This window comes from Salarias fasciatus, unplaced genomic scaffold, assembly GCF_902148845.1.
Source record: "Salarias fasciatus unplaced genomic scaffold, fSalaFa1.1, whole genome shotgun sequence".
Taxonomy (NCBI): Eukaryota; Metazoa; Chordata; class Actinopteri; order Blenniiformes; family Blenniidae; genus Salarias; species Salarias fasciatus.
In genome coordinates this window covers 125,215-144,333 of record NW_021941397.1, presented here as the reverse complement: position 1 = coordinate 144,333, position 19,119 = coordinate 125,215, and the positions used below count along the sequence as shown (strand labels likewise).

Sequence of the window (19,119 nt, the reverse complement as noted above, 5' to 3'; positions counted from 1 at the left end):
AAATGGTTGAAGATATAAATTGCATCCCCATAAAAGCTGAAACAAAAAGAAAACGGGAAACACAACACATTGGACACACTGGATTTTGTTTGCCTCTTTCATGGGAATTTAATAATAACATAGTTAAGCTTTACGAGTCCTAACATGCTTCTTCTTTTACTTTCAGCACATCTAAAATCTCCAGAATAAACTAGACAAAGGCTTTGAGTGTGTCAGTTTGCTGTATCGTTACAATGAGACAGAAACAGACTGAATAAATGCATCCATGAATAAATACCTCTTTATTTTCAGGAGCGTGCGTTGGTCCGGAAAGGCGGCAGATGGCAGCAGAGAGCCGTCGCGTGTTCATGACGTCGAAGTCCGAGGACGGTAGTGGTTGTTGCAGCACGTGAAGATATAAACACACAGTAAAGGTCTGTACATGTTTTATGTGTATATTTCAAGGGTCAGGTGCTATTTTGAAATATTCTGTGTCTCTTAAAGAAGTGAGGTAGAACTGGGAGTTGGTTCGGAGGTTCGTGTTGACGGTGAGGCTGGCGGCTGGTTTATTTAACCAGACTGAGAAAGACCGTGCAGTTCAGTAGTGATCGATAACCTAATGCGACACATTTCAGTTTCATTAGGAGAATATGAAACCTCTAGAAAGAGGTTTAGCCTACTGTCAAGGAGATGAAGCAGCTTTTAGTTCATACGTCTGTTCTGAACACTCACTTACTTTATCAGACCTGAAGACAGCATGGTTTTCTCAAGTTTTCCAAAAAACAATAGATGTCACGTATTTTATTACTTTTATCAATAAGTCTTTTTCTTTATTCTACTTTCTATGACTTTCTTAATCACTTTGTTTTATTCCTTGGAAATCACAGTGAATTGCATTCTGTCAGAATAGTACTATATGATTGAATTTGAATGGCCTCGTCTTACATTAACGATGTATTCAAAGATTATTTATGATTTTTGTTTCATGCTTTTCCTATCCTGTCAGAAATTTAGATTCAAACTATTCAAAATGCTTTTTATTTACTGCTCATTCTGATGTTACCTTTGTGTTCTTTGCCACCACACTGCTGTAGGTGGTTTGAATTCGTTATTGTATCAGACACAGAAATACATACTAATAAAATTCTGTCATAAAGATTAAACTGAGAACCAGCAACAACAAAAGACACAAGTAGTGTGATCCTTGTAGAACTCTGACATATTGTGCATAAAAATGTCCAGAACTAGCAGCCAGCTTACAAGCATTAGAATTAAACAGGCCCCTATGCATTTTTTTTAAAGTTGACATTCTCAGCTCATCACATGTGGCAGATCAAAACTGAATGTGTTGAACTCCTAATTTAGTCCATCTCATGTCATTCACAAAGCCATTTCCCTGTAGAATTTCTTTTCCGTATACAACGCTACAAAAAAATACATCTCTATTGTAATGAAGCTTGAAAAAAGCAGCATGAAGCTGTGTAGTTCATAGAGAATTGTACAATTTACTCCAAAGATAAACAACTTCTCCATAAAAAAAAAAAAAGCTCCTGCCTTGGATTCATTTTGTCTTGTACCTTTCTCAAAAGCAATTCATTTTAGTTTGAGTGTCAGACAATGATTTTGCAATCAACTCTGCAAGTAATTGCCAATCGCTCACCACCTGAGCCACATAATTGCCATCGCTATGACAACAAGTAGTAAGATGTCTGCACACTCCCACAGTGGAACATTAAATATGCCCAGGAAAGCCTTTAGCTACGAAAGCACCAGTAGCCTGCAGCACAGACACCAGCAGAAGGAATCCACGGATTTCAGTTGTTTGTGTATGAAACTCTTTCATAGAGTTTTCTCAGTCCAAACCAGGATGCGTGATTTACTAGCTGTGCTGTGGAGGGATACAGGGCTTTTGGCTGTTTCTGTGGTTCTCACAGCCTCACTCTCTTGTTGAGAGTTAACGGGAGCAGGTGGTGGGGCGATCTGCTGCTGTGTGTTTTAGAATAACATCCTTGTTTTCCCCTCCAATCTGCAGGACTGAGGAGGCTTTTGTTTTTGTTTATGGTGCAAGAAAATCTGAAAAGGTCAGCGGCAAAACTGCAAAATGACTAAAATGATGAATTTACTGTTCTCTCATTTTTTTGCTTTTAAATTAGATTCGCTTGAACATTATTTTTAAACAAACTGATCAACGAAAGCATGATCACTTTCAGAACATGTTTACATCTATATTGCGGCTGGAATATTTAATTCAGCAGTTCAACGTTTTGTCCTGTAATGTTCTGCTGTGTGACAAGCAGCAATATGGGTCGACTTAAGAATTTCAGCAGCTGGCGGAAAGAAGTCTCGGTCAGGTCATCTCCAAAACTGCAGCTTTTGTGGGGCGTTCCTGTTGTCAGCAGTTTCTATCAAAACACGGTCTAAAAGCGTTCAGGGCCATGGGGCGGGGGACATGTGGGGAGTCGTGGTTCCTTCCAACAAGCTGGTTCTGCCAGAAATATGTCACAATATTCAGAACATCACTGTTCACTGACTCTTCCTCCCATGTTTGTGACTCGCTGTGTGCTTTGTGGCAGGAACAAGGCTGGAAATCAGTTGGGAGGGAGAGATGAGTCCTGAAATCATGATAGTTTCAGATAACTAACCAAACTGTTCAATACTATGAAATAAAAATGTATTCCTAACAATTTAAAATCAAACTGAGGTATTTTCATAAGAAAAAATACAATTAAATATGCATTTTTTTCACCACCTCTGAGGCGATCTAGCAAGTACTGACCCCCTGCAGAGGCTGTTTTTTTTCTTTTTCTTTTTTGTTTCCAAATCAATGCGTAATGTGATGCCATGCATGTGGATTTAATGTGTTTTCATAAGCTGAAAACTCACTAGCAGCCTAAAAAAAAAAGCAGAACAAAGTCCAAACGGTTGCAGGAATCCCTCTGAACGCCGCTTCTCAAGCAGGTCACGTCCTGAGTTTGGTCCATTTGGAGCTATTTGGTTCATGCTGCTTTAAAACTTCAATCGGACTTCAAATGAACCGCTCTCCACTCTGTTTGGAAACAAGCCAAGAGGCGCTTTTCAAACGGTTTTGGACTGCTGGTATAAAACAAAATGAACGCTCAGATGGTGCACTTCTATAAATGGACCACAATAACGGAGCCGTTACAGCAGAGTTTGTTTAAATCAGACCAAACGTGACAGGTGTGAGCAGATCCTCGGCGTTGGCGGCGAGACGAGAACGAGGATTAATCTGCCTTTGACAGTTTTCAGACTGATCACAGCAACTCGTAAACAAAGTCTGAAACAAGCCCCAAGGTACTGAAATGAGAAATCTCATCGAGAATGTGTGTGTTTACTGTTTCCCTCTATAGGCAACATGGCAAAAAACAAACAGAAAGGGAAAAAACAGAAGAATGTCTTTCAAGTGGCAAACAAGCACCTGAAGAGCAAGAACAAAGCCAAACCAGTCACTACGACACTCAAACACGTGAGATCTCTGTAGTGTCTTTTACTCGAGTGGTGTGTGTTCATCATGTTCCTTTTCCTGTTTGCTGCTTCTGCTCGAGCGCTGCTTTTTTTTTTTGACTTGACAGATCAGTGCCGGGAAGAAGGAGAAGGTGGAGAGCTTAAATCAAATCTTCACAGAAGTCCAGAGGGATGTTAAGAGCATTTCGAAATCTGTCGCTCCCGAGCCAAAGAAACAAATCCAGGTAGAAGAGGAAACATTTAAACCCTTATTAAAACTCTATTGTTTTAGCTTCGATTGAACCTTCTAACAAACATTTGTTTGGGATTCCAGGTTCCCAAAGAGCCGCCAAAGGAATCTGTAAATGTTGACAGCGCCGCTCAGCTCTTCTCTCAGCTATAATGGACCAAGAATCAACGATGACAATATTGACTGAACATTTTCCATCATTTGCACTGCAAAGGGGAGCATCACAGGAAGTTGCAGTGTTTGTGTGAAACTAATGTATTGTGGGCAATTTGAAGATCCCATGAAATGGAAAATACACTTTGTCTGCATCCATCTACCGTCCGATCGCTGTTGAGTCATCTCTTGATCCGTGCTAAATAATTTTCAAACAGCCGATAGAGCTGCAGCATCACGAGCTCCAGGTAACTCTGAGTACGGCACACTGAGTTCGATTGCCAGCTGAAAACGCAAATCAATCCTCCAACCAACTTTGTGCATCGGTGGCCCCGAACCACTGAAAAGAGGTTTTTGACGACAGTGTATTGAACATTTATTTATGTATAAATGTTGGTTTTCTGCTACATCAACTAATAATTATTTAACTGATTCACCTGCTGATCAGTTGTATTATGAAAGGGAGGCTCGTTTATTAAAAGGGGAATTGCTCAAGGAGATGTGACTCATAGCCACATCTTTGAGCAGGTGGAGGATGTGATCGATGATTATAAAAATTTGTCAATTAACCAACGACCATTTCTTTCAGTTCACCACTTCCTCTGTTGAAAAACTCTTTGTTTCGGATATACTTCCTTTAGCAAAAGAATAAATACTTTCACCAGAATTTCATGAACTCGAGCACTTCATTTTTCCTGTTCTTTGAATTTGTTTTCCTTTTCAGTTTCAAGGTTCTCACACCTTTTTTTTCCTCTTTCGGTGCTTCGAATTTAGTGCAAATGAAGTCAGAGGACATCATTCTGACTGCTGCTTGTAAAAATGAGAATATTTTTGCCTTGGAGAGTTTTGCAACCCGTGGCTTCCTTTTCAAATGTGAAAATACAAGAACAAAAAGGAAGAAAAAAAAAACACCATCAGAAAACATTGCATTTCAGCAGAATTTCAAATATCCTCCTTTCATTGAAGGAATCTGGTATAAAAACATCCTGCAACAAAAATGTCCTATATGTGAAGAGCTTGTAGCGCGCTGTGTTCGGCAGTTGCACAGTTGGACTGGTTTCTATCGTCCGTCGCTGTGTGTTCATGCTCTGTTTCAGCGCTTCACGCTGTCATTTCTGTCAGAAGGGCACCGGCAGATGAAGTATGGATTTTTTGGCTGCACTTGTGAGAAGTGGGCTGTTATCAGTATGCTGCTGCCTCGTCCCGCTGCAGCAGCTTGACATCGGAGGTCACGGGTGTGCCGGTGTCCGGCTGATTGCTTGTCTCCACTGCGACCTCTGACTGAGTTAGTTGGTCAATAAATCTGGAGCAAGGTGAGAGCATGAGTGAGGCAGGTAAACAAACAAATGCCTGGCTGTGTTGGCATAAATAAGTCAACAGATGGGGATGTAAAGGTAAGAATTCTAATAAAAGTTACTCATTCTCCTGTTTCATCATTTGTGATGCCTATTCTAATTAAAAACCTGACAATTTTAGACGCTTTTGCACTAAAAAAGGAAAGTCTTTTGAGCTTATTATTTAAATACAGATTTGAGATGGTGCCTCCATTATGCTCCAGGTGGCAGCAGTGAGTCAGTTTGCTGTTGTTACCAAAAACTTCAACACTCCTCACATTTATTGTTCTTTTTAATGTCGTCTTAGCATGAAGCTGTCCTCTCCCTCGTCTTTTTTTCACAAAGAGGATTTACCTGACTGATTTGTTTGTTACTTGGTGGATTGTTGATTGTTTTTCGGTTGTTTTTGACTCTTTCAGTCTCTAGATGTTGTAGGTTTTTATCTGGCCTGGCCAATTTGAGTTTCGGTGTGACTGTATTTGTCTCTGAAAAGAGTTTGACACACTTGTACTGAAGCATCTTCAAATATTTCTCTGTACAACTCTTTCGGGATGTTTTTTTTTTTTTTGAAAAAAAAGAAGAAAATTCAGCACTGATAACAGTTCCAGGCCGAAATGCGAAGGGAGCTGAACAAATAGAACACATTTGCTCTGAAATGACTTCAACTGATGCCTTTTGGGCAGAAAAAATCATTTCCATTACAGATGAAAAGGTTTTCAGTTGGAAATGATTGGCGAGGATAGCGTGGCAGATGCACTGCTAAGGTGTCAGGCTGCTCGCAGGTGCTTCCCACTGTGATCCAGATGGCTGCACACTACACACCCCCGGGGAAACACACACACACACACACACACACACACACAGACTGGCTCTCCTTCAATGTAATCTACATGAGCTGGTGGGGGGTCCTTGGTAGGTGAGAGGACGAGGGGCTGAATGTGGACATTTGCTGCACCACAGAGTGCTGTTAGCCACTTTTGTTGCTGGAAGTCATGAAAAATTGTCTGCTTTGAAACCAAAATCCTTTGATCCAATTTTCAAACTTAAAAACCATCAATCACATGAAGAGCTTGGCTCAGTTTTTCTCTCTGGGCCACATGTCACATTGGCTTAAGGACAGACAGCGCTAATGATAGTGTTTTATAATTAGATCAAAGCAGTAAAGTTCTTTTTTCCAATAAGTTTTATCTATTGTGTCCTTATGAGGGATTAAGAAAAATCACCAGGAGACATTTGACTGAAGCTTATTAGACAGTTACTTAATGAATGTAATGGAAAGTGACGTTAGAAACAAGGGGAGTCGGCGGCGTCCACAAGATGGTGCTCTGGATGGGTTTATCAATATGCACAGTGACAAGAGTGGAAGTGGATCTGGAGGTGTGAGTGTGTTCCAGACACAGACAGCGAGGAAGCAGAGGAGGGAAGAGGTCGGCTCGCTGAATGCCAATAAGAAGCTGAAGGCCTATTTGCAGGATGTCATTGCCGCCACACAGCTGGGTTTTTCACTCTGACAGGACCAGCAGCAAAAGGTTACAGCACCTGCTCTTCTCCCAGTGACAGAAATAAGAATCACCCAGTTTGTCCATGCGGAGACGGAGACAGACACAGCATGTAGGCCTGTGTGTGTTTGTATGTGTATGTGTGTGTGTTGCCCGTCTTGCGTTTCCTCATGATTAGCTTTCACTTTGTGTGGCAGTGGCCGCCACAACCTCAGCATCTCTCTCCCAGAGCTGTTGATGGTGATAATCTTGTCTTTTAAATTTCCACTGATCTCACTTATTCAAAGTAGGAATGAAAACTACGAGGCGTCAAGGACATTCTGTACATCATTAGTTTTAAATCCCAGATCACAAGGGCTTCAAATAATTGTCTTATTCGCTTATAAAAGGTTAGAATGAAAAAATAAGCTCTTGATATGTTTCTTCTTCAAATAATTTGCCAATCTTAAAAGTGACAAAAATGTGTAAAACCAGAACGGACACTTTATACATCTGCTAGATAAGACAGACTGTAGAGAACTGAAGTCATTTATTTTCCAGCAAGAAAGTAGAGCGACTGCTAAAAGACACACACAGACGCAGGGGATCAGCGGTCCTTCTATCATTGTCCACCAGAAATTTTGTCGAACAAAGTCACAGAAAAAGGGACAAACTGTGGGCTTGAGCTTTTAAGCAGCATTAATGGGTGAAAAAAATCTCATAAATCAGCTTTAAACCTGAACACAGTGATACACCAAGAACACCCTCTATTGGAGCACATTTTGTTATTGACTTGTCAGTGATAAACAACTCCCCTTCAAAACTGCATCCCTCTCCTCACTCGTTTGAGTCTCCCTTTAATGCCTTTGAAGGCATTTTGCCAACAAGTCAGACAGCCAAGATTCAAATTATGATTAAAGTTTGCCTTTCAGACCAGGATTCAGCGGAGCAACATCTCACTGTGTAACCAAATATTCTCCTCACGCTCGTGTGCCTGCAGACTTATCTCATGTGAATCTGTCGGCTTTGCTCCGGTCTCCCACGCTGAAGAGGGTTTTCTTTTTTTGGCTGATACAACACCCTTGGTGTGATCTACTCTTTGATTGAGAGACTGTACCTCCAAATTTAAGATTAAAACCTTGCCCAAGAAACACCACTATGCCCACTGACAGACAGGATAAGACTGACATTGTTATTTTATTCATGTTGGATTTTTAGATCAGGAAATATTGGAGAAATGGGTAGCACTTATACAGACTAGCTTCCCTTCTTTTACAGTGTAGTTTCCTCGATTTTGTAGGTGACTGTCGGCATGTACATGTTATTCCGTGGAACCTGAGGAGTAACTTACACTTGTGTAGGAGAGTGTAAGTGCTGTTTTCTTACAGTGTAGTTTGACGTGTCTTAATGTGTAGTTTCCTAAACTGTGGAGGTAACTCTCATAAATGTAGCATGACATTTTGCGGACTCTATGGGGTACTTACGCTTGTGTCTTAAAGTGTAAGTCCTGGAGTCTTATACCCCTTTCCCACTGCAACTAGCAGGTCGACCCGTGTTTTCGACCCGCTAACAATCGCCATTTAGACTCCTTCCCACTGCCTGCAGACCCAGGTCTAATCGCCTGCTGGCGAGCTGCGGCGCTACGTTTTCCTGCGCTGATGGTGTCCCACGTTGATGACAACATCAGTACAACTCTCCTCTTCCCCACCGATCAGGAGAAGCTCTCTGGTCCAATGCTGGGTCATGTTGACGAAGGATATCTCACGCTGTGTCCAGAAACAACTAACGCACTAACGTAGCCGCGCTGCGTCGACGTCATCATGTAAGTTCTCGGATGTGTCCCTCCCACTAAAAGCCAATAGAAAGCTGACCCGCTAAAAACCCGGGTCGATTGCAGGGTTGAACGACTGTAGAATAATTTTATAATATTCTTTACATCATGCTTATTATATTATGTTATTTACTATTGTTCATGTAATGCATGTCTCTGGTAGTTATAGTATGCTAGTAGACACAGGTGTAGAAAAGACATGTATCCTTTTTCTGTTCGCCAGCCTGCCATGTTTCATTTTTACGGCAGCCTCTTGGCAGCTGGATAGTTTGTTTTTTTTTAAAGTTAAGACTACAGGTCCATTTTCTCTCTGTCTCCCTCTGGTGTAAATGAGGCTCATTGGACAAGAAATGTAACACTATGATTTGTTGCACAACACCTGGCATTTGGAAAGACTTGATGGAGACTTGATGGAGGCTGAGAGGGCCTCCCAAGGGGTCACGGACATTGACCTTTGTGGGGAGGGGGGAAGAGTCAACTGAGAAGCAACGAATGGTTTTGAGTGATTGTGTTTTGACGAAGAATCAATTGAGAAGCAACAAACTCTCAAGAAATAGTATAAATAGATGGAGCGGAGAGCGATCGACGCGTCAGTTCTTTTGGTCGGTCTGGCTGCCGGAGGGTATTTTGGGAATAAAATCCTTCTTTTTGCATTCTGACTCTGACTCTGCCTGATTTTTTCGAGGAGAACTACGGTTGAAGACTTCAAGAACCAGGAGTGGATATAACTGAGGATTTTACGTTTTTTCTGGAATATATGTTTGTGGGGTTTTTTGCACCGTGACTGGCCTAGGATACTTTTTAAATAAAATTCCACGACACGACCCGGGTTGAAATGCCGATTAAACCCTTTCCCACTGCCATGAGGAGCTGATTGTTAGCATGTTTAAACAGGTTTTTTTGGCCAGTGGGAAAGGGGTATTACACTGTAGTTTCCCATGTTTTACCGTGTACTACAAAACAGTGTAATTTCCCTGACCATATACTTTTACTGTACAACCTTGATGTGCCACTTCCTCTTCAGAATCACCATGGACTCCTACAGATTGTGTAGACCAATGATAAACTGAAATACTGTAACATATTGATGAGTATGATAATGACAACACATGCAGACATACAAAACATGTTTATTTATTTATTAATATCTTTATTTTTCAGAGACACCAATTCACCTTTTAAGTTACCCAGCCCTTAAAGGGATACTTCAACATTTTGGCAAATTGGCCCATTTAGCACAATTCCTTTGTCATTTCGAACAGCATACTTACTTTTTTTTTGTGAGGGCGATCTTTTGGTTATTCAGAGGTGAGTCGAAAAGGTTTTCGGGACGGACACAATGGAAGTGGGCGGTATTTTTGCTTCCCCTCGTCAAACTCATCAAATACACAACCCAACAACCCCAAAACACTTTGGTGGACACTTTATAATCTGCACATTTCAATCCGTTAAAATAAGGTTTTGATACACACACATGTGCAGTGCTCCGCAGAAGGATATACCGGAGCACAGCAGTAGCAGCCATAGACTCAGCCGCTGTGTGCCGGTATATCCTTCTGCGGAGCACTATGCTTGTGCAGATCTGTGTGTATCAAAACCTTATTTTAACGGATTGAAAAGAAAACACGTCTTTTAAAATGTTTTATGACCATTCGGATTTACTTCATGTGCTAATACGCCATCCCCTAGACCACTGGAAGGAGTATTTTGTTCACTTTCGTCAGTCTGGCTCTGTCTCCTCTTCACTTCCAGCAGTTGAGCTAAGCTAACTACGATGCTAACAGCTGGGATCCATCCACTGGACGCACAGACACAAAAAAGGTATTTATGAGCTTATCTCACTTTGTGAATGATAGGGATAGGGCGTGGATCCAAAATCTTTGGAGTATTCCTTTAAGCACTAAATGGTTTGATGAGAATTTTATATTTTTAAGTCATTCACCATTGCAGGAGCACCAATCAAAGCCAGCACCAAAATTGTTCACTTGAAAATATAGAAATCGGAGGTTGGCCTTGCTAATGCCGACACTAAGCGCATCCCACAACCTGTAACTCCATCACAACCAGATGTCCAGACAAACAAGCCCAAGCCTCTGCAGCTCTATTTTCCATCTGCAGCAAACCACCAGAGCGTCAAGCAACTGCAAGCTGTTTGTCTCGAAGGGAGCGAAATGGGCTTTACACTTGAGGGAACATGGCACACAGAGTAGCCTCTTCTTAATAGGATCCCAGGCACGTTGCTGAAATCACCGGTGAGGTCCCACCTGCAGGTAACGCGGGCCGCCGTGAGACGGCGGGACAGGAGACGGAGGACCGGTGAGGATGGCTCAGAGCAGATCTGTATAGAGGAGAGCACACTCTCCTCAGTGCAGTGGAGAGAGGAGGGAGTTTTATGGTACACCTGTCACACTCATGAACAAAGTACATCTGCTCATCCCCTCCTCCATCAGATGTCACCGTCTCAAAACACACACAAGACACACACACACGCACACACACTCATTTCTGTGTCTCTGTCACAATATTTCTTGTTTTTTTACAGAGGGTCACGGTGTTGTTGGGGCAGAAAGGTCTTCAGAGCTGTGCTGTCTGGACCAATCCTGGGTAGAGTCACAGGATAAAGAAGCCAAGACCCGCACTAACATGAGAACTTTATTGTTCAAAATGGGCTTCAATCATTGTCTACCCTGCCTGGACCAGGACCCATGGAACTAGATTCAGGGTTTAACCTGTGTGTCCAGGCCAGGCTCACCCTGAAAAAAATAACATAAGGCTGTCATACCTGCAGAGTCAGAACATGGCTTTCCACTCACAGGTGTGAAGAGAAGTTTATGACTTAAAGAGCTGCTTCTATAAATATGAGCAGACCTCAGCTCCACAGTCCTGACCACTTTACACCATACGTGAGTTTATACCAGGGAGCTAAAACCTTTCCCTGCCAGCACTGGAGAAGGAGCAGTGCACACTTTTCAAGCGTTCCCAAAGCATGAGAAGTGATGGACAATCACAGACACAGTCACTGCAAACAGGGAGAAGATGCAAACTCAGAGAGGAGGGTGCCTCACAGTATGTGGTTCCAATAAAATGCTACAATAATTTTAAGCCTTTGATACAAGTTTATTTCAAGATACAGAAAAAATTTTTTAAGTAACACTGAATATGACAGTGTTTAAAAAATGAATGTTGAGATTCAAGGACTTTGGGGTAGCACTTTATAATACGGCCCGCGTCTTACAGAGTAACTTCCCTTCTCTTACAGTGTAGTTTCCTCAACTGTGAAGGTAACTGTCGGACATGTATAAGTTATTTCGCGGAACCCGACGAGTACTTACACTTGTGTCTGACAGCGTAAGTGCGGTTGTCTTACAGTGTAGTTTGATGTGTCTTAATAGGTAATTTCCTAAAGTGTGGGGGTAACTTTCATAAATGTAGCATGACATTTTACAGACTCTTATGGGGTACTTACGTACGTGTTTACAGTGTAAGTTCTGAAGTCTTACACGGTAGTTTCCTGTGTTTTACCATATAGATACTTGTCAAGACAGTGTAATTTTCCTGAACATATGTGTTGCTCCCGTAGTCCCCGGCAATGAAGATCCACAGGATGGATTTTTAATAGATAGATTTTATTTTCGATTCTGAACAAGATTCATGACGTCTCCTCAGCTTCAACTGCTCTCCGACACTCTCAATGTGTAGTTCAAAGACGCTCGTTTTTCTGTGAGGCATTCAATGACATTCAGTGCCTCCAGAAACAATAAAATAAAATAAAATAAAAACACAGGATATGAATTAAACAAATATGGGGTGCCTACGAACAGCAAAAAACATTAACAATGGTTCACCCACTCTCGAAATAGCAAAAACTGTTCATATCTCTCACATATGCTTTTACTGTACAACCTTGATGTGCCACTTCCTCCTAAGAATCACCATGGACCCCTACAGATTGTGTGACCAATGACAAACTGAAATACTGTAACGTACTGATTAAAATGTGTTTCACATAATAATGACAAGACATGCAGACGTGCAAAACATCTTTATTTAATGTCTTCATTTTTCAGATACACCAATTCACCTTTTAAAGTTACCCAGCCCTGAAGATCACCCCTGTCTTTCCTTACTGTCTAACTATCCGGTACTTCCACTGCAACTACCGAGTACTTATCCGGTACTTCCACTGCAACTACCGAGTACTTACCTGTAACTACTGCTCAACAACAGGGAACCGGGCCGTATTCTAAAGCGAACACTTGTGTTCTTCACTTACTGTGCAACTACCGAGTACTTACCTGTAACTACTGCTCAACGACAGGGAACCGGGCCGTATTCTAAAGCGAACACTTGTGTTCTTCACTTACTGTGCAACTACCGAGTACTTACCTGTAACTACTGCTCAACGACAGGGAACCGGGCCGTATTCTAAAGCGAACACTTGTTGGCTTCACTTACTGTGCAACTACCGAGTACTTACCTGTAACTACTGCTCAACAACAGGGAACCGGGCCGTATTCTAAAGCGAACACTTGTTGGCTTCACTTACTGTGCAACTACCGAGTACTTACCTGTAACTACTGCTCAACAACAGGGAACCGGGCCGTATTCTAAAGCGAACACTTGTTGGCTTCACTTACTGTGCAACTACCGAGTACTTACCTGTAACTACTGCTCAACGACAGGGAACCGGGCCGTATTCTAAAGCGAACACTTGTGGGCTTCACTTACTGTGCAACTACCGAGTACTTACCTGTAACTACTGCTCAACAACAGGGAACCGGGCCGTATTCTAAAGCGAACACTTGTTGGCTTCACTTACTGTGCAACTACTGAGTACTATGCCAGTAACTACCTTCCCTACCTATGCAGGTACCGGGTACTTACACTCAAAGTACCCAAGACTTACCTGTACGGGTTCTGTGATATTGCTTCCATTATTAAAGACATTTATTTTCAAAATAACCAATTCACAACTCAGAGTAAAATAATCAAAACATGATGCACTATTGATAACTTTTACTTTTAAGAAAAAATATTATATTTATTTAAACTAACAATTGGAAACTACTACAAAAGCTAAACCACTATATAAATAATATTCAACTACTATATATGAAAGTACTGCTAATTTTCACAAAAAACATTGTTGTGCCCAATTCAACAAAATAAAAGTGCCACACAAACTCCACTAAAACATAGAAAATTACAACTGCAACAATAGTTTTTCATTCACACAGATAGTCTACTTCTTAGACCTTTTCTTTTTTGATTTCTGCTTTTTCTTCTTTTTTTTTCTTGGGCTTCTTCTTCTTGGCTCCTTCTTCTTCTTCCTTTCATCCTCTGATGAGAAAGATATTGACGACGATCTAGTTGAGATGTCTTTTAGTTTTGCTGTTGTGAGTAGAAAAAAACAATACATCTTAATTAATGTCATCAATGTATTACAGCTTGATCAATGACCACATCACATGTTTAAGGCTTACAAGTATGTGTGCTTCTGTTACATCCTGTAAAGGGATAGTTAAGGAAAAACACAGACACGCTGCTTCTTGAGTCATATCCAAAGTATCTTTATAATGACTTAAGTCAAATTTAAACTATACAGTCTGAGTGTTTTCTATGGATTGACATTTTACATCTGCTAAAATTTACATATACCGTACTGAAAATATCAATTTTAGTCATGTATAGCTGTCATAACCAAAGTAATATCAGCATTTTACCCATAAAATATAAACACAGAAGCATTAAACACATTTTCTTATCAAATATGTACTCATCAAATGCTTAACAGTTCACAGCAAAATTATAAGCATTGCTCAGAACGCTGCTTGTGCCGCCAAGCAGTCAGCAAGGAATCTACAATGAGTGTGACGTTCACTTTGACTCTGAAAGTTACTGCAGACACCAGTATCTCACTTTCCACGTTACTCCTAAAAAACAGAAAACATAAATACTTCTACACATGCATGATGCATTATCATGACGCTTCTTACCTGTAAAGGGGATAATAAAGGAAAAACACAGACACGCTGCTCCTTGAGTCATATCCGGTGGAATCATGGATGAACGGAAGCAGCGCGCTTCCCTCCACAGTTGAGCTCAGACATAAACAATCAAACCCCGATCATTGCGCACAGAAACAACTTTCAAAGAAAAAAACTTGTTGAAACTTCAATTGCTTGAATTCATGAAAGTACCTGGTTAAAAATAACACTTCATCAAAGGTTGAAAAAGATTAAGGTAAAAATCATCGTGATCTGTTGATTGAGTTATCTGTCTTGTTTTACTCTGGTCTCCCATTCAAACAAGCACAGTGTTCAGCCAAACAGGGATAATCTGTGTTTCAGCATAATTTAATGTGTGAGATAATTTGGAAAGATGTATTCGGTTCCTATTTAATGATGTTTTCTGCAGTGTTTCCGTTTCCACAATTTTATTTCTTTGAAAGTTATTTTTTTGTGTGTTTAATGATCGGGGTTTGATTGCTCATGTCTGAGCTGAACTGTGGAAAGAAACGTGCTGCTTCGTTCATCAGCAGCGTGTCTGTGTTTTTCCTTTATTATCCCCTTTACAGGTAAGAAGCGTCATGATAATGCATCATGCATGTGTAGAAGTATTTATGTTTTCTGTTTTTTAAGAGAAACGTGGAAAGTGAGATACTGGTGTCTGCAGTAACTTTCAGAGTCAAAGTGAACGTCACACTCATTGTAGATTCCTTGCTGACTGCTTGGCGGCACAAGCAGCGTTCTGAGCAATGCTTATAATTTTGCTGTGAACTGTTAAGCATTTGATGAGTACATATTTGATAAGAAAATGTGTTTAATGCTTCTGTGTTTATATTTTATGGGTAAAATGCTGATATTACTTTGGTTATGACAGCTATACATGACTAAAATTGATATTTTCAGTACGGTATATGTAAATTTTAGCAGATGTAAAATGTCAATCCATAGAAAACACTCAGACTGTATAGTTTAAATTTGACTTAAGTCATTATAAAGATACTTTGGATATGACTCAAGAAGCAGCGTGTCTGTGTTTTTCCTTAACTATCCCTTTACAGGATGTAACAGAAGCACACATACTTGTAAGCCTTAAACATGTGATGTGGTCATTGATCAAGCTGTAATACATTGATGACATTAATTAAGATGTATTGTTTTTTTCTACTCACAACAGCAAAACCAAAAGACATCTCAACTAGATCATCGTCAATATCTTTCTCATCAGAGGATGAAAGGAAGAAGAAGAAGGAGCCAAGAAGAAGAAGCCCAAGAAAAAAAAGAAGAAAAAGCAGAAATCAAAAAAGAAAAGGTCTAAGAAGTAGACTATCTATGTGAATGAAAAACTATTGTTGCAGTTGTAATTTTCTATGTTTTAGTGGAGTTTGTGTGGCACTTTTATTTTGTTGAATTGGGCACAACAATGTTTTTTGTGAAAATTAGCAGTACTTTCATATATAGTAGTTGAATATTATTTATATAGTGGTTTAGCTTTTGTAGTAGTTTCCAATTGTTAGTTTAAATAAATATAATATTTTTTCTTAAAAGTAAAAGTTATCAATAGTGCATCATGTTTTGATTATTTTACTCTGAGTTGTGAATTGGTTATTTTGAAAATAAATGTCTTTAATAATGGAAGCAATATCACAGAACCCGTACAGGTAAGTCTTGGGTACTTTGAGTGTAAGTACCCGGTACCTGCATAGGTAGGGAAGGTAGTTACTGGCATAGTACTCAGTAGTTGCACAGTAAGTGAAGCCAACAAGTGTTCGCTTTAGAATACGGCCCGGTTCCCTGTCGTTGAGCAGTAGTTACAGGTAAGTACTCGGTAGTTGCACAGTAAGTGAAGCCAACAAGTGTTCGCTTTAGAATACGGCCCGGTTCCCTGTCGTTGAGCAGTAGTTACAGGTAAGTACTCGGTAGTTGCACAGTAAGTGAAGCCAACAAGTGTTCGCTTTAGAATACGGCCCGGTTCCCTGTCGTTGAGCAGTAGTTACAGGTAAGTACTCGGTAGTTGCACAGTAAGTGAAGAACACAAGTGTTCGCTTTAGAATACGGCCCGGTTCCCTGTCGTTGAGCAGTAGTTACAGGTAAGTACTCGGTAGTTGCACAGTAAGTGAAGAACACAAGTGTTCGCTTTAGAATACGGCCCGGTTCCCTGTCGTTGAGCAGTAGTTACAGGTAAGTACTCAGTAGTTGCACAGTAAGTGAAGAACACAAGTGTTCGCTTTAGAATACGGCCCGGTTCCCTGTTGTTGAGCAGTAGTTACAGGTAAGTACTCGGTAGTTGCACAGTAAGTGAAGAACACAAGTGTTCGCTTTAGAATACTGCCCGGTTCCCTGTTGTTGAGCAGTAGTTACAGGTAAGTACTCGGTAGTTGCACAGTAAGTGAAGAACACAAGTGTTCGCTTTAGAATACGGCCCGGTTCCCTGTTGTTGAGCAGTAGTTACAGGTAAGTACTCGGTAGTTGCACAGTAAGTGAAGAACACAAGTGTTCGCTTTAGAATACGGCCCGGTTCCCTGTCGTTGAGCAGTAGTTACAGGTAAGTACTCGGTAGTTGCACAGTAAGTGAAGAACACAAGTGTTCGCTTTAGAATACGGCCCGGTTCCCTGTCGTTGAGCAGTAGTTACAGGTAAGTACTCGGTAGTTGCACAGTAAGTGAAGAACACAAGTGTTCGCTTTAGAATACGGCCCGGTTCCCTGTTGTTGAGCAGTAGTTACAGGTAAGTACTCGGTAGTTGCAGTGGAAGTACCGGATAAGTACTCGGTAGTTGCAGTGGAAGTACCGGATAGTTAGACAGTAAGGAAAGACAGGGGTGATCTTCAGGGCTGGGTAACTTTAAAAGGTGAATTGGTGTATCTGAAAAATGAAGACATTAAATAAAGATGTTTTGCACGTCTGCATGTCTTGTCATTATTATGTGAAACACATTTTAATCAGTACGTTACAGTATTTCAGTTTGTCATTGGTCACACAATCTGTAGGGGTCCATGGTGATTCTTAGGAGGAAGTGGCACATCAAGGTTGTACAGTAAAAGCATATGTGAGAGATATGAACAGTTTTTGCTATTTCGAGAGTGGGTGAACCATTGTTAATGTTTTTTGCTGTTCGTAGGCACCCCATATTTGTTTAATTCATATCCTGTGTTTTTATTTTATTTTATTTTATTGTTTCTGGAGGCACTGAATGTCATTGAATGCCTCACAGAAAAACGAGCGTCTTTGAACTACACATTGAGAGTGTCGGAGAGCAGTTGAAGCTGAGGAGACGTCATGAATCTTGTTCGGAATCGAAAATAAAATCTATCTATTAAAAATCCATCCTGTGGATCTTCATTGCCGGGGACTACGGGAGCAACACATATGTTCAGGAAAATTACACTGTCTTGACAAGTATCTATATGGTAAAACACAGGAAACTACCGTGTAAGACTTCAGAACTTACACTGTAAACACGTACGTAAGTACCCCATAAGAGTCTGTAAAATGTCATGCTACATTTATGAAAGTTACCCCCACACTTTAGGAAATTACCTATTAAGACACATCAAACTACACTGTAAGACAACCGCACTTACGCTGTCAGACACAAGTGTAAGTACTCGTCGGGTTCCGCGAAATAACTTATACATGTCCGACAGTTACCTTCACAGTTGAGGAAACTACACTGTAAGAGAAGGGAAGTTACTCTGTAAGACGCGGGCCGTATTATAAAGTGCTACCGACTTTGGTATATTTAAAAAAGTTGTTTGTGTGAGAAAATGTTGTTGAATAGTTTTTGTCACTTTGGTGTTTGGAGGATGTTCTTTCCCGGAAAGTTTCCTTTCAGATTGAATTATCTGGTACAGCTGCATAGCTGCTGTTTACCGTTTCGTGCACGGCTAAACAAACCTTGTCGTGAATGTGCTAAATTCCCAGATCATCTGCAAAAAACCTGCAGGCAGCAACCAAAGGAAGGATACTCCTGCTTCTCTGAACAAATGCCGCAGAGTTTCCCCTCAGAGTGCTGAGTCCCAGCTGCTGGATCTTCACTGGCAGGCTGGTAGCAACAGCACTGCAGGCAATGGATGATTGTAAATAAGCATCTGAAGGTGTGGGATAATAATACATGCTCAGAAAACCTCCCTTGGTGTGTGGAGGAAAACATTTTCCTTTCACCACCAATTGTCCTCAAACAAAACAAAAGACACCACTTGCAGTTTGTGTTTGTGTTGGAATCAGTCAGCAGAAATATCCACTCGCTCCATTTGCTTAATATTTCTTTTGTTCGTCATCTCAAGCAAATTGGCTTTGACCTAAAATCCCTCCTAACTGGCCAGAAGCGCTGAGACAGAGAGTGAAACTCAGCCTCTTTTCAATCTCACCGTCTCAGTGGCAAACTCACAAACAACCTGTAGTCAGCAGAAAATTAACGAGTTGTACGAAGGGCAAGGACAAAAAAAGATGTTATTCATACATTTTCAGTACAGCAGAGGAGTGCAATGAGGGAGTCGCATCTTCAGGAGAGAGAAGGACGGACGTGAAGTGCTTGTGGATGAGAGGAGTCTCTGTGGCAGAACAGGAGCCTCTGCAGTTCCACAGGTCAGCGTCCAGGAGGTGGAAGTTTTCAGAGCCGTTTAGGA

At 40.9% G+C, this 19,119-nt stretch overlaps 1 protein-coding gene across 2 annotated transcripts; it reads left to right on the top strand.

Moving 5' to 3' along the window:
* The first annotated feature begins 291 nt into the window (after nucleotides 1–291).
* LOC115385650 (ribosomal biogenesis factor-like) lies at nucleotides 292–4,501 on the top strand. Of its 2 annotated transcripts, none has more exons than XM_030087724.1 (4): nucleotides 292–413; nucleotides 3,348–3,463; nucleotides 3,570–3,686; nucleotides 3,776–4,501. In XM_030087724.1, the coding sequence occupies exons 2-4, from the start codon at nucleotides 3,353–3,355 to the stop codon at nucleotides 3,842–3,844; spliced, it is 297 nt and encodes a 98-aa protein (XP_029943584.1). In that variant the 5' UTR covers nucleotides 292–413; nucleotides 3,348–3,352; the 3' UTR covers nucleotides 3,845–4,501. The 2 variants fall into 2 exon arrangements, with proteins under 2 accessions (XP_029943584.1, XP_029943585.1); XM_030087725.1 differs by having other exon boundaries at nucleotides 385–404; nucleotides 3,337–3,463.
* Nucleotides 4,502–19,119: the final 14,618 nt, after the last annotated feature.